Below are 15,537 nucleotides of genomic sequence, written 5' to 3' on the forward strand. Positions count from 1 at the left end.
CAGTAATTCAGTTCAAACAGTGACGCATGTAAATATGAATTTGGTATAAACACACTAATGGAACTGAATAGCCTTGCTGGAAATATTACAATATCCAGTTTTGGCTTTTGTTTCTTAAAACATATTCTTTACTTCTTATCTCTTTAGCTGAAATATGTCTTGTTTTCTGCCTGGACAGCACTCCATAGTCTGCATTAACGAACCAGAACAGTCAAAAACTAAAAAAAATACTGGATCTGCTTTTTGCAGAGTAAGATTAACTCATTTCTACAGCTGTGATTTCCTTTCCAACAGTCAATCTGTTTTCCCTGCTGAGCCTTCCAGTTCTTCCACGTCATCCTCATTTTTCTTTTTTTCTTTTTTTTTTTTTAACTCCGTCTCCATCCTTAAAAGTGGAGCCAGTCGTTCTCTCTGCAGCCTACTCGTTGAACTCCCGTACAGGCAGCCGGACCTCTCTGGAGCTGACAGACATGAGGCTGGGACTGACTGCTCTCCTCTGCTTCTTCAGCGTCGTGCTTCAGTGCGACTGCGCTCCTCCGACCTGCTACTCCAGATCGCTTAGCCTGAGCAAAGAAATCATGACCCTTCTGGACAAGATCCACAATTCCTATCGCACCGTAAGAACGCTTCACTGCAGCAGTGGTCATGTTAGACTCGAGGCTTTTACTTTGTCTAATTCTTGCTGTGTTGATTGGTTTGTAGAAAGCGTGTGCTGAAGTTCTACCTGTCATCCACATTGATGTGCATGTAAGTTGGAAAAGCATCTATAGAGGAAACCTGTGGGGGGTTTTTTTGTCTTTGTATAGTATTAAGGGTTGTTTCAGGTGAACATGATTGACTGTCAGATAAGAGCTACATTCAATCAAACTGTTTGGTTGTTTGCATCAAGGTTAAAACATCTAATTAAATGAAGATGTTAGTTCACAAACATACCATGATCTCTCTAGAACGCATGCATCACCAACAAACTGCGTGACTTTCTCTACGTGGTGCTGAACCATCCCAGCCAGAGCTGCAGAGAGAAGCCCAGAATGGTCCTGTTGAAGGGGAAAACCCAGAACCTGTTCACCATCATCACCAGAATCTGTTACCGGGTGAGAGCCTCTCAGCCGTGTTTTCCCTACTTTTAAGCCGGAGCAGCTCGACCAAACGTAAACTTGCGTTTTTCTGCTGTTTTTGTTGTTTCTGTCCCCGTAGGACTTGGTGTTTTTCACAGACGACTGTGAGGCCATCGACACCGGACGCAGCAGCCCAAACCTGGCTGAAGACAGACTGCAGCTGCTGCAAGAGGACAGATGAGACAGCGCACACTCATTCGCACAGACATATACCTTCGTAGAAATCTATTGTATCCAAATGTAGAGCAGTAAAAGGAAGCATATAACACCGAAGACGAGGCTGTTTAACGTCCTGCATGTTCGCTGGCTGAGGGCTGGGCGACAGGCTGCATGTCGGGGGACACGTGTGGTCACATTCCAGCAGCAAGCGGAGAACTTTCCACAGGAAATTAGCTGAATACCAGCCATGCCGATGAAAACCAAATAATAAACCAGTACAAGGTGCTTGTGTGTGCAGCATTGACCTCTGCTTATTTACCAGGGCTGATCAAAGGTTTGTGTGTAATTAGCAGGAATAGGTTGTGTTACTGGGAGCTCCCCAGTAACACAACTGTGATGTTTACTGGGTGGCCTCCTGTAAACAATTGAGGGCTTCGACATGGACGTCAAACATGTTGGAGAAGAAATTGAGTTTTCTTCCTCTTTCTTGTACCGTTTGTATCTCTCTGGATGTTCTTGAATAGGTTTTGCATCCAAGGAGCCGTGATGTTTCTGCTACTTTGTTATTATGAATAATAAGTACAACGACTGTTCACATCAATATGTATACACTCGCAATCAGTAGAGGTTGTCATTCTTTTCAAGTAATAAAAAAAGTTATTTTCCTATCAGTTTCCATGTCCGTGTTTTCTTCCCATCATTCTGCATTGCACATCATTGTCTAAAGCAGTGGTTCTCAAATGGGGGTACGCGTACCCCTGGGGGTACATGGAGGTACTGCAGGGGGTACGTGAAGCTTTTCAAAATATCTTTAAAAAATCAGTAGGCTCCTCATAATAAGTCTTGGGAAAAATTATTTTGTAAAAAGTTCGATAAAATATAAATGTGTGTTCATACACTGAATTTTATATTCAGTATTTACAGGGTATTTACAGCACTGTACCTCTGTTTTATTCCAAAAATGTTTTGCCCATGTCAGGGGGTACTTGACTAAAATTATATTTTTAAGGGGGTACATCACTGAAAAAAGTTTGAGAACCACTGCTCTAAAGTACACACTTCCATTAAAATGTGATGTTTTTGTTATGTAAAACAAAATCTCACATTTAAATCACTTCAAAACAAACAAATTGATTCAGACTCAGTAGCTGTATGCCGGAGACTTGTGGGATGTAGCTCTTTTTTTTGCTGCCAAAATGTTTGGCACTAAAGGAGAAAATTATAAAACAGCACAGAATCAAAATGACCAGCTCTCATCTGATACGCAAACAATTAAAAATAACTAGATTTATAATTCAGTCTTTACTTTATTGCTCCCTCAGCTTTTCATACCCCTTTGTATTTGTGCCAGTCACTAGGGCATCATCCATTAGCATGCGCTACAATTTATACTATTTTTAGCTCAGAGATAAAGAGTTTTCACTGAAGTTTCCTGATAATGCACTGGTTTGTAAACTGAGCTAAAGTGCAAGAATGAAAGGATTTCTCACCAGAATATTCGCGAAATTGTTGTATTATATCCCGAAGAGATGATTTCTCCACACTAAGAAAACAGCAGATTTCTCGTTGGATTTCTTCCAAAATAGGTGTTGTGTTTTTCTTCTGTAGCTCATGTACTCATCTAATGTTTTCTTCATCAGCTCACACAGGGGCTTGTGGTCAACCAATGAGTAGAGCGGACTGGGTAGATGTAGGTGTAAATCAGGCTTTGGTGCACAAGGGATTAAACTCTCCTTTGAAAAATGTGAAACCAATGAAAGAAACAGCAAAGGGCTTTTGGTTTGACAAAATATTTTAAGGAGATTTTCTGTTGTTTACTTTTGGGGAATATGTTGCTCTGACAAGAATATGAGAGCTGTGTTAAAATGCCGGTGAAAAATCACTCAGATTAAATGTATTCTTCCTGTCTTGAATAAACAGTGGAAAAGCCAATGAATTAACACCAAATGATGTAAATGATAGGTTTTATGGAAGAAAACAAAATCTGATATGAGTTCAGTGCTGGGCTGGTTCAAACACAAGCTTGGTTGCATTCGCAATTTTGTGAACAGGGGCTATTAAACTCTCATCAAAACCTTTGTAAGTGTAACAGTTATGTTTTTTTATTTTACCTTTAAGTCAACTGGTTGTAAAAAAGTACCCAGTGATCCAAAATAGACAAACTTTAGTGCTTGGTATAGTTTGACATTTGTCCTGCATGAAAAAAAATTAATAAACCTTTTAGAAGACAAAATCTTATAAACCTTTTAACTATTTTGTTTAAATGCCTTTCGATTTGATTTAGGTGTTCAGCTCTTTTTTTTAGGAGTCTATCAACATCCCACTTATGGACATTATGAACTCTGCCTCCCCCAAGTTCTCCTAAAACCATTAGACTGTGATTGTTGATTTCAGTCCTATCCTTTGCTGGCCTCTGCTGGCGGAACTGCGTTGTTGCATTTCGATTCACGGGAAAAGTATGAGTCTGTTCTGGGCAAAACTAACACATATGGCAGACGGCTTTTATCTGCTGCTTCCCTCTTGTCATGATTTTGGTCTATGCGTGTCACAATCGACTCAAGGCAAATGCAAATGAAGCTGCTGCTTAGGGCCTCCAGGCCGCCAGGGGCATCCCATAAATTCATGAATCTTAGGCATAGATCTAAAATTTTTAGATTTGCTTATTGATATAATGAAATGCAATCTTTCCTTTGGTTTTGAGCTCAGTTTGCTCACAAATACAGCAAGTCTTATCCCTGATTGATTTTAAACATCTTACTGAAGCCATGTTAGCTTTGGTGATATTCTTAACAAGAAGAAGGCACATTCCAGTCCTCTCATCATCAAGATCTCTGTGGATAAAAGGAGCAGTTGTATGACCACTCTGCCTGTGATGTGGAGTCAGGCCCTTTGGTGTGTTTTCTCTCTATTGAGTTCTTATGTTCTCTGGTCAGTTTTACTTCCTTGAGTTATCCCCTGCCCACATTTCACTCTGTCTCCCAGGTTCAAGCTAGTGCTGAAAATGCTTTCACATTAGACCTCTAGAGCCACATCCTCCTCGTGACATTAACTTACTTGGAAAACTCACCTTCTCCAAAGTCGTTCTCTGCAGTTCTGCTCACCACTGGTGTTGCCACCTGCCCAATCTATCAGTTCTGCTTCTCTCTGAAAGAACCACCTTTCCCCTGATGCCACATACATTCCCCCAGGTGCAAGGATAATTCCCTCCTCCTCCAAAACTAAACCCACTAGCAGTTTCCCTGAACAGCTAGAGTGTCGTCTCCATAGACAACGCTCTAGAAAGGATTCCCAATCCTCTGCAGCATATTCTGGTCAAAGGTTCCCTGAATACATTTTTAGACAGAAAGAGATCAATTTTGAACAGAGGACCCAGGTTTGTGGAATGTGTTGCCTCCATTTTTGGTGCTGTTTTAATCTAAGTGTTTTAATGAACCAGCTGGAGTGTCATGTTTTGCAGTAGTAGAGTGGTGAGGTAGACGCAGTGGAAATGATGGTTTAATGAAGAATTAAGCACTAAATCCACGGAGCACAGGTGAGCAGAAGGCTAAGAGCTCAGACACCAGTAGCGACTGGTAACTCAGCTAGACACAATGACATCAATCGAGGACCCAACAACGAACAAGAGACACAGGTGAATTTAAATACACAGAGGGTAATCAAGGGAACTAGACACAGCTGGGCTCAATCAAGGGTAGACAAAAGGAAACTCAACTGACAGAAACCTAAATAAACACACAGAAAACTCAAATCCTTACATGGAGACTGAATTAGACTAGCTCTTAACTCGATTTTGGCTGTATGATTTTCATTGTATGTGTTTTGTGTCTACTTTTAGGTTTTTCTGTTATTGTCTTGTTACACCTATTTACAATGTAAATCACTTTGTGGTTTATTTGAACTATTTTATATACTTTCAAATAAAGTTTACTTCATTATCACTTACTTACATGATGGCACATTTTTTATTGTAAATAAACCCCTTACCATTTTCATCATGCATCACAAATGGACTTCTGCATTTTGGTTAGAAAATTTGTCATGGATGTGACAGACCTCTTTTCCGATGCTGCCCTGGGCAATAGCCCACATGGCCCATTACACAAATTGCTGGTGGAGTCAGTTTCACTAATGCTTAAGCTGCTTTAAAAAAGTCTGACCTCAACATATTGGAATAACAGAAATAAATACAAGAGCTAAAACAGTGGCTGTTATCTTCTTCCACCCTAGTGTACTCTACCACCCATCACATTAACCTTTGGTTATCTGATACTAATATTGCTGCAATGGCTAATAACCAAACGTTATTGATATGTGTTTGCCTACCCTTTGGACACCTGGAAAAAGCATGTGACATTTATTCTCTGCTTCAGTTAAACACCACACCCCTTCCCAAATCACATACACAAGGACAACTAGATAGCAATAAGCATTGGCTATCCTTAAAATTACTGACACAGACTGATAGAAATATCAATGACGATTCATTGCATAACCTGATGTGACTTTTCACAATTTAAACGCACATTCAGATCTACTTTTGACCAAATGAGCAATGACTTATTGATTTAAAGGTACAGAAAGTTGTGAAATCCTGAGGAGAAGAACGTTTCTTACGACTCTATTACTAAAAACAAGACTAGTTTCAGCTGAGTCAGGTCTTTAACAATAGAAACTATTCAAGGATCACAGTGTTTGTTCTATAATAACGACTGAATCATCAGTTCACTGATGTCATTTAAAGAAATATACCAACTATTCTAAATATATACTAGTATACCTATATACTATACTAACCAGAACTAGTACTTATCTGATTCAATACTTACATTATTGCTTCTGCTGCTTTGTCTGAGTGGCTTCATTCCTCAATAATTCATGTAAAAATCTTCATTCTGACCCGAGTTTCCATGGTTGTGTTTCACCACTGCAGTCTATCCCTTTAGCCAGCTTGGCCTTATGGTTGCTGTAGTAATCACACAGTTGATCCACCTTTTAAGTTAGAATCATGAGAGCTTTCAGGAACAAGTAGAGTTGCAGTCATGGTCTTCTTTTGGCAGCAGGTTTAAGGTACTCGGATCGATCAGCAGATGGTGCTAGTCAACCAAGTACCACATTTTTAATGCTTCATTAGCTTAAGACAAGACTTTATTGATTATTAATCCTCTCTGACTATGAACAGTGCCTTGAAAAAGTATTCACATCCTCTTACGTTTTCCACATTTCATCAATCAACCATAACTTTCAAGGTATCTTGCTTAAATTTTGTTTAGTAGACCAAGACAAAGTGCTGCATAATTGTGAAGCAGATTGAGAAAGATACATGCCCTGTTGTCCCTGGTACCTCTAAATAAAAGCCAATGAACCCAATTGCCATGAAATGTAATGAGGACAAAAAAAAGAAAAAAATCCATCCATCTATAATTCCTTCTCAGCATAAACACTGTGAAACACGGTAGTGGCAGTAACAGTCTGTGGGGTTTACTATGGGGTGTCAGGTCACCACATGAAGGTGATACATCCATGTAAGACCTGACAAATTCTGAACACGTTGTAAAAGCACTATATATTTGAGTAAAATCATTGTCAAATTTTAGCGCTCCAATATTTAATCTTTTCAAAATATTGATCAGTTCTTCGATACTTTTATCCATATCCGGCAGGCAGTTTGCCATGTTGAAAACTGTTTGATGGAAACAGAAACCGAGACACATCCGCTCGTGAAGAATCCCTAGAATCCATCAAGCCAATTCTTACTTTGTTCCAAGTAGACCCTGCTTCTGAACCATCATGTCTGAACTCCTTGCAGCTATAATAAACTGACCCTGAAAGGACCAAACTGTTACTCAGCACCATGTGGCTTATTGAGAAAACCTGCCCACAGTACGCTCATAAAGCCTAATTGCTGTTCTTATTAATCATAATTATAGGGCAGCACAATGCACCTACTCTTAAAAGCAAAACTAGAACAGAACATTAAAACCGCAGGCGGCCGTGGCAATGTAATGTTCAGGTACTGCACCCAAAAAAAAAAAAAAAACCAAATGCTGTGCAATCAGTAATCATTCTCTGCTTTGTTAAAATAAAATTCCCTTGTAAAGAACACATCACAAACTTATTCACATTAAAGTAGCGGCCATGCAGTTTGAGATTCCGATTCTTTTATAGGGCTTTCAGGCAATTTTCCATCACATTTAGCGCTTTTATTGCATTTTTTTAGAGAAGTGTTGCCTCATTAGTGCGCATAAGGAAATGTTTCCCCCAATAGATGACCGGCACATTCTCTACTCTGTTTATAATAATTGTGCTCGTCAGTAAACCAGGCGATTGAGAGGCTGTGTTGTGGTAAACAGTGTTGTCCCCCTGCGTACACTAAATACACCTTATTAGGCTGTTGTTTTATATACTGATAAGGGCTAAGAGTATGTTTTCAGAAAATCCAAGACACTAGTGACTAGACTAAGTGTTCACTTTATCTCACTGCGGAGCCTTGCTAAAGTCTCCCCCTCTACCGTTTCCACTTTTGGTGACACTATAACCAAAGGTTCATCTATAATATTGGGCTTTTAAGTAAAAAGAATATATGGTTTTGAACGTTCTTATTAAAAAAATTTGGCAAAAGAGTGCCATTTGTTGTGTATTTATCCCACTTTACTCTGGTACGCCCAAATAACTTTCACGGTGATCAAACCGTATTTGGATTAAATTGGGTGATTAGTTATTCCAGTTTTTTTTTTTTTTTTTTTTAAGATTTTCCAAAAAATAAAAATAAAAAACCCCACTGTCCTGCTACTTTTAGAAGCATTTCTGCACCTGAATCAAATCCTCTCACCTCCTGATGTACCTCCACAGAACAATGCTGCCACCACCATGTTTCACTATATTGTGTGCTCAGAGGCATAGTGTTATTTCCCCACATTTTATTAGATGAAATGTTACCATTTTGTGTCATCTGACCACAGCACCTTGTTCCATGTGTTTGTTGTGACATGCTGGAAGTCAGACTTATGACTTTCCTTGAACAGTAACTTTCCTCTCGCCACTTTTTGATTTTTGGCAGCTTATCATTTGAGTTTGGACTTTTTCTCTGATGCTTCTAATACAGCACAGCCATACGCCGAACTGGCAGTCATGTGTTTTGTGTTTCAAAGTTTTTTAGGGGGGTTTCATAGCATTTAGCTCTTTCATTGCCATTTACAGTAATATTGTCTCAATAGCAAAGGACATAACACTTTGTTGTTATTCTTCTCCCGCTAAAGACATCTTACATGGTTTTGGCTTACATAATGATGAATAATACATTTCATTTTAATTTAGTGTGAAAAGATTTAACAAATTCATCGTTGAAACCTTTATTCTTGTCTCTGCTCAGCACAAAAACGGCTGAGCAAAGGGCAAGACGTCAACCTTTCATGGCATGGAGGTCAAGACGGTGCTGCCCTCTAGTGGTATCCTTTAACTAATTTTCTCATCATTGCAGTAAGGTTAAATTTTTGTCAGCCTACCATCATATCCTATGTAGAATAACTCAAATAGCGTATACACTTGAAATAATAAAACAACTATATTGATTGTGTAATAATGTTTATCAATAATATTATATTCATCCGCTTAAATGAGGTTTCAGCAGCGGAATCACAATCACGCAAAAAATAAGAAATGTAGGTCGATTTACATCTCTTCTTATCTCTTCTTTTCTCTCAGAGCTGACTCCATGGTAAAAACCTACTGCGGTTTTTCATTTCTGAAAAAGTGCGCTGTGATATTGCTGTACATTCCCGTCAAAACGTGAACATCTGGTTTTCTGCAGGAGGCCAGGTTTTATTAGCCTCCTCGCTTTTAGTGGAGAGACATCCGCAAGAAATTGCCGATGATGGCTATCTTTGAGCCATGATTTATCACGTTCATGTGGAGTTATTATTATTATAGGCTGCACGCGGCGCTGGACAGGCATGCAGTTACACGCATGGACATAAACAGGTGAAATTGGCTCACTTTTTTTTTTTTTCCAATTCAAATGATTTTATTTTTGCATTAGCCTATAAGTGATTATATTAGTTATATGGTTTTATTTTGCTTTTAGGAAATCGTAATGAGATCAAAGAAGGGCTGGTAGTTGCGTACATTATATGTATAATATTAATAATAACATGTGTGTTATGTAAATAAAATGAGCCTGTAGTGCACTAGTGGTTCCATATGCGTGTTTACTGCTGCGGTTCTGTTAATCTGCCTGTGGACAGAAGGTGGTGGTGTGGGATCTGTCATGGAGGATGCCGGTTGTGAACCAGCGAAAGGCCAGTTCTTTAAAGTAATGCTGAAAAAGAAATACCGCTTGTGATTTCTTATTTTATTTTTTTGGCATTTTAGTGATATTTTTTATGTTATTTCGTAAAAGTAAAATCACTAAATACGATTTTACAGTGTAATAAAAATTCGCGAATACGGTTGGTCTTTTCCAAAGTGAAGCCGTTTCGTACCTCCCTGGTTCCATTTCGTACTCGTAAAACGACACCTAAACCACTGCTTTTCAATTGCTTTATTTGTTGTTAAGCAGTTGTGATTAATTTAAATATTTTTCCCCCCAAAATACTCAAATACCACTTAATCTCACATTTAAAGCCGAATTATTTTTTCCCCGTATAATATGAGACTAAGCAGAGCTTATTATGACCGAATTTCAAAGTCTTTGGGGTTATTTGAGTCATAGTGAGTCATGCATGTAATTGTGTACAGTATTAGGCCTAAAAGTGAAAAATTGCTCAGGGATCATTAGATTTTCTTCAATCACAAAATGAGGAAAAAGGTAAATCAACGGCTCATTTGATGAGTTTCTGAAATAAATATGACAGCTTGCTTTATTTGTCAGTCTCTTTCAATTTTTTTTAACATATAACTCTAAAAAAAAAAAAGACACGGGCTTAGCGGGGAAAACAAGCTTTTAAATAGACACTCTGGTTACATTTACAAGCTAAACTTGCCCATAATACTCCGTCCATTCAACGGTTAAAGTCGTCTTCTTTTTGTAATCATTTATCCAAGATAATAACCTATTTGCCTCCTTTGGGGATCAAGAGGTTTTACCACGGAGTTAAGAGAAACCTCCTGTGATCTTTTCCACGACATAAACAAGCGACTTTTGTTTTGGTGTTTGGCCCCTGGCAGAGAGCGGTGGGGGACAAAGGAATGAAAGGCTTCAGAAGAGAGGACCGGTCTCCTTTGGTTCCTTTGTGTCAAGTTTCTGCTCTTTTCAGAAGGAGCGTCCATCCGTGTGATTTGAACTTATTGTCGGGGATTATACGTTAGTTCGTGCCTGCATGCTGGACGAGACGGAGCGGAGGTGATCTGGGGAGCCGAGTCGAAGAAAAGCAAAACATTTTTGAGATGAGTCTAAACGACAAATAATGAAAACGAACAAAAGGATTGTACCTGAATAAGTGAAAAGGCTCTTGCCCTGGTTGCTTGCTTCACCACAGCGCTCTGAGCTGAGCGTGTTGCCCGTCCCAGTCCCCCGTTGACATTTTAGGAATGATAAAAGTTCCGCCTTGCCTGGAGCTACAGCCTCGCTGGAGCCGGCCTCTGTCTGCGGCAGATTGCCTTTGCTCATTACAGCAATTATTTTACTCCAGTTTAACCCCTGCCTGAATGGCAGGAAAGTCCGGAGAAAGCCTTTAAAAGCGCCGCGGAGCGGTCTGTAATCCCCCCACCCCGAACCTTCCTATCTGAGCCCTCTCCTCTCATCCCCTGATGGCAGAAAACGACCTTAAGTTTCTGTTCGGATACTTTTCTGCCTGCGTTTACTCCAGGGCGTCAGAAACTCTCCTCCAGACTCACACCGACACATGGCTCAGTCCACCTCATGTTGCAATGACTTGCCACCCGGCTCACTTTACACCCTTAAACGCACGTAATGACAGTCACACGGCGGATTGTTTACGAGCAATTTCCACCCAAGAGAGGCAATTTTCAGAATGTATCTCTGCGGTTTGAAGTCAGCAAAAGTGATTGTCCACCACCCACTCTTCCTCCTGCTTCCATCTGGCGCCTCTAATATCTGGGTTAGGCGATTCAAAGGCGAAAAGAAAAACACGCACAGCTAAGAAAATATCGAGATGTACCGAACCATTGGCTTAAAATCGAACTGACCAGTTTTCCAATCGACTCTGATCGATCCGCAGATCAAATGTTCAATAAACCAAACCCTGCCACCACCATCATTCATTAAACGCATCAAAACTAAGAACATTTTCAGTCCCGAAAATCAGAAAGACTTCCTCTGAAACCTAAATACTCCTAGTGTTCAAGTTCCTTCATTTCAGTTTCAAAACCACTACCTCCAACAGGGGAATGTCCTTTTCTTAATTATACATTATAGAAAAAAAAGTAAGAGGTCAAAATTGGAAGAAACCTAAAAACTGGAATCGGTACAGAAGCATTATCGTTATAACTTGATCGCAGAAAAACATGGAATTTGATTAAATCCACTTCCAAACGACACTGAGATGAGCCGAAACAGAGACCACGACAGGGATCGAATGAGATCAGAAGTTTTCTTTGTGATATTTAAGTAACTCATTTTTTTTACTTATATATATTGTACTTAATGCACCTTGTTTTCATCTAATATGGATTTTCCTGAAGATGTTTAAGTTTGACCAGCGAAAATGAGTCTCATCCTCCAACTTGTCAGATTTACACAAGTCTTTTGTGTAGACAAGTCTTTATATAAAAAAAAAAGAAAAAAGAAAAAGTTGAAAATTTGCCCTTTTTCACTTCATAACCAGTGAACGTAGACATTGAAAGTCACACGCTTGGAAGAGTTCAGCTTTTTAACCCAAATCTCTTGTTTAAACTCTATAACCCTAAACATAATTTGTTTTCGGTTAAATCGCTCTAAAATATATTTAAAATAGGTTTAAGGCAGACCTTCTGCAGTTAAAATGGAAAAGCGCAATTTAAAACGAAAAACATGGGGGAAAAAAGAATAAACAATTTATTGTTAAGTTATGTCACAAATATATTCAGAATATAAATGAGGATATTTTTTTTTCAAATATACATTACTTTACAGTACACTTTCCCCTTCCAAAATAAGGGAACCAATGAAACAACAGACAGTGCTGTTATTAAAAAAAACAGAATAAAAACAAACGCTGTGATTCTCCAGATTTTACGGACTAAGTGAGACGCTGCGATTGCGCATTTATATGAAAGTAAAACATGAAAACAAAACGGAAAAATACCGATTCCAAAGCTGTGGAGTTGTTAGTGTAGTTTGACATCAGCTTGTCTTTTTTTAAGCCCAGTCAAAGTTCGTAGGTACAAAAAAAGTATGTCAAGCTGCGCCTTGATCTCTGGGGAAAAAAGGCTTGTCACCTTTCACCTGGCTGTCATGGACGCCCTGTTTAATGTCCACACTTGACTTTAAGGTCAAAACACGTTTGAAGGTTGCAAGTCGTCTTCCATATTTGCAAAAAAAAAAAAAAAAAAAGAGGAAAAGAAAAAAAAATCCATCTTCAGAGAATCTTATCTGACACAAATGACACACACACACACACTGTGGGAGTTTACTGGCCAGGTCGAAACGGAAGAGAACACAGCGTCGTCAGAGTGGGTCCGTTAGGAGGCCTTGCTCCCACCCTCCCTGACCAGACGCGACACTGACCTCCCCACCTGGATGCTTTTCTCATTTGTCGCATCATTGGTCCAAAAGGGGCCCAATCTCTCTTTAAAACGTAGTCCTGCTGGTGCCCTCTTTCTTTTGAGTGTCCCCCCCTCACCACTGTCAAGCCAGGTGGTACATACTGTATCCCACATGCGCGGCGTACAGTCCCACAGGAGACACCGGCAGCGAGTGCCTCTGGAACGGGTGCGACCCCGCGTAGGACGCCGGAACGTGTGCGCCGAGAGGGAAGGAGATCCCGAAGGCCGGGGGCAACATGGGCTTCGCTGCCATTTTCAGTTTTTCCAGCTCTGCCTCCTGGAGGCGCTTGGCCTTGGCTCTTCTGTTCTGGAACCAGATTTTCACCTGGGTCTCCGTGAGGTTGAGGGAGCTGGAGAACTCCGCGCGCTCCGCGATGGAGAGGTACTGCTTCTGGCGGAACTTCCTCTCCAGGGCCAGCAGCTGGGACGTGGTGAACGGAGTCCGAGGCTTTCTGTTTGTCTTGTGTTTGCGCAGCGGGCAGGCGGGAGGACTCAAGCGTCCTGCAACGACAACAAAGCGACCCGGTTACCAAAATATATATTAAAAAAATAATTTAAAAAAACATTTAGTACCTCTTCGAAACTGAACACTTTGCAAAAAAAAGAAATCGGGTTGGCACATTTTGGTCTCTTAAATGTACGCGTTAGTTTTACATTATGTGCAATATAAACTCTACCCATGCGTAATTCTCACAACAAGCATTTTTAAGTGGGACTTACGTGGGGGTGTCGGGGAGAAACGTGGACTTTGGATCCACGAAGTCCTCTCTTGACTATCCGGGCTCTCGGGTTTAATCAGCACATCGTCGGACATGTTCATAATGTCGCCGACAGAAAACGCAGAGTTCATCGGCAACGCGGGAACAGAAGCGTCTAGACCGGCGAAGGCGCCCATCCGCGTCCCCTTCGCCAGTGACTGGGACGTCCCGGCCGCGCCGTCCGGAGATGGCACCTCTCTGCTGGGCTTCCTGTCAGCCATCAGCGCCTCCACGCTGAAAGGCAGGATCGCGACTTTGGGCTTCCCGGTCTCCTCTGCGGGGCTCAGGCTGGTCTGCATTTCGCCTCTATTGACGAGCACCGATCGGGGGGAGAGGTCTTCGCTTTTCACACCGGCGGTCAGTGCTGACATGGCGATCGATGGGGCCATACAGGTCCCGACTGTGCGCAAGTAAAAAATATATATATATAAAAGAGAGACGACTTTTTTTCCAAGTCTCGACTGTGACTGCGAGCCGTGGGAAGAGTTCTGCTAAAGTGACTGCATCCTCATGTTTATGCGGCCAGATTGGAGCGAAGAGCTGTATAATAAAGCAGGCGTGGAGAGAGAGGCGGCCAATCGGCGTAGACAGGGGGCCGGACCGAGTGAAATGTGGGGTTTAAAAAAGAAAAACAAAATCTGACAGAAGAAATTTAGCAATATAACCGACTTCAAATACACGTAAACAAAACAAACTCTTTATGATCCGTGGTTTAATCAAGAGTAAGAGCTCCCAAATGGCGTTTTAGTCCTAATTATATCCGAGAACAGAAAGAATAAGATTTTTTTTCTTATACTGCTAAAACACACTGTTACATTTTAACCAGTGTGTTTGGACTGACTCCAATCGATGATTCTGCTGTATGTAATGTAAAGACAACTTTAAAATATGCTTGCTCAGCTAAATTACTGTAATTCTACATAGTTGTCTTTTTTGGCACCAGGTTTGTCCTTTTATGTCAAAATTAGGGAGTGAGGCCAAGCTACTTCAATCATAACATGTTAGTGAAAAAGACATAAAACTTTTAAAATCTATTCCAAGAAGTTGCCATTTTTTTCTGAAACCAGCAGCTAGAAGTGTCATTTATTGAAGCTAATCAAATTAAGAAGATCAGCTTGCTAGCTAGATTGACATTGTCGTTCTTTTTTAGTACTGAAACGTGGACAAATTTCTTGGCACTCTTTGTTAAGACGAGTAATAAATTCACATCTTATTGCAGTTGCATCATTGAACACAAAAGATGTTTACTCTACAGAATTTTGCGAGAAAACAAAATATCACCAAAATTTGATGAGCAAAATTTAACACCAGCAAAAGTTGCCGGTTGCCTAGGTTTGGTTTGGTGTACAATTTCATTTGTCCAATAGGGCAGCCCTTTGGCTAATTTACAAGATTGAAGCACACACCTCCAAATTGTCCAGAGAGCATAGGTTATCTCCTACTCTTCAGCTCACCCATGGATGGGAGAAGGTTGATATTGCCTCTGATAAGTCATTTCTCTAGGGAGAAATGTGTCTTGAATAAGTATTAGAGGCATGACCCACTTACAGGTTTTTGGTAGAGATCACCAGATTTTTTTTTCTTATTGAAAGGAGTTCATTCCAAGATTTCCTTCTGCATTCTGGTGAGGTTTCCATGGTTACTGGAAGAGAGGTCGCCCCCACAGCATCACAGATCCTCTACTGTGCTAAATTGCGCTTTCTTTTCCACATATCTATTTTCTGCTCTGCGCCAGACAGTCCCGTCAAGAGTTTTGCTGTCTAACAATGCATCATGACAGGCTACATGTTTACGTTTGTGAT

At 40.4% G+C, this 15,537-nt stretch overlaps 2 protein-coding genes across 2 annotated transcripts; one reads left to right on the forward strand and one right to left on the reverse strand.

The window, feature by feature from the left end:
• The first annotated feature begins 30 nt into the window (after positions 1 to 30).
• cytl1 (cytokine like 1) lies at positions 31 to 1,948 on the forward strand. Its single transcript, XM_005797952.3, has 4 exons — positions 31 to 617; positions 703 to 747; positions 948 to 1,094; positions 1,198 to 1,948. The coding sequence occupies exons 1-4, from the start codon at positions 471 to 473 to the stop codon at positions 1,297 to 1,299; spliced, it is 441 nt and encodes a 146-aa protein (XP_005798009.1). The 5' UTR covers positions 31 to 470; the 3' UTR covers positions 1,300 to 1,948.
• Positions 1,949 to 12,094: 10,146 nt separating this feature from the next.
• msx1 (msh homeobox 1) lies at positions 12,095 to 14,247 on the reverse strand. The gene is made up of 2 exons (XM_005797951.2): positions 13,698 to 14,247; positions 12,095 to 13,478 (listed from the first exon to the last, which is right to left on the reverse strand). Exons 1-2 carry the CDS (start codon positions 14,122 to 14,124, stop codon positions 13,060 to 13,062), a joined length of 846 nt encoding a protein of 281 aa, XP_005798008.1. The 5' UTR covers positions 14,125 to 14,247; the 3' UTR covers positions 12,095 to 13,059.
• Positions 14,248 to 15,537: the final 1,290 nt, after the last annotated feature.

The sequence above is a fragment of the Xiphophorus maculatus genome, chromosome 20 (genome assembly GCF_002775205.1).
Source record: "Xiphophorus maculatus strain JP 163 A chromosome 20, X_maculatus-5.0-male, whole genome shotgun sequence".
Classification (NCBI taxonomy): Eukaryota; Metazoa; Chordata; class Actinopteri; order Cyprinodontiformes; family Poeciliidae; genus Xiphophorus; species Xiphophorus maculatus.

Excerpts from the sequence above, each read along its gene's own strand:
- cytl1 (XM_005797952.3), top strand. The coding sequence starts at position 471 with ATGAGGCTGGGACTGACTGCTCTCCTCTGCTTCTTCAGCGTCGTGCTT. Across the intron at positions 748-947 it reads TCATCCACATTGATGTGCAT|AACGCATGCATCACCAACAA; the intron begins GTAAGTTGGAAA and ends TGATCTCTCTAG. Across the intron at positions 1,095-1,197 it reads TCACCAGAATCTGTTACCGG|GACTTGGTGTTTTTCACAGA; the intron begins GTGAGAGCCTCT and ends CTGTCCCCGTAG.
- msx1 (XM_005797951.2), bottom strand. The coding sequence starts at position 14,124 with ATGGCCCCATCGATCGCCATGTCAGCACTGACCGCCGGTGTGAAAAGC. Across the intron at positions 13,479-13,697 it reads TTTCTCCCCGACACCCCCAC|GACGCTTGAGTCCTCCCGCC; the intron begins GTAAGTCCCACT and ends TTGTCGTTGCAG.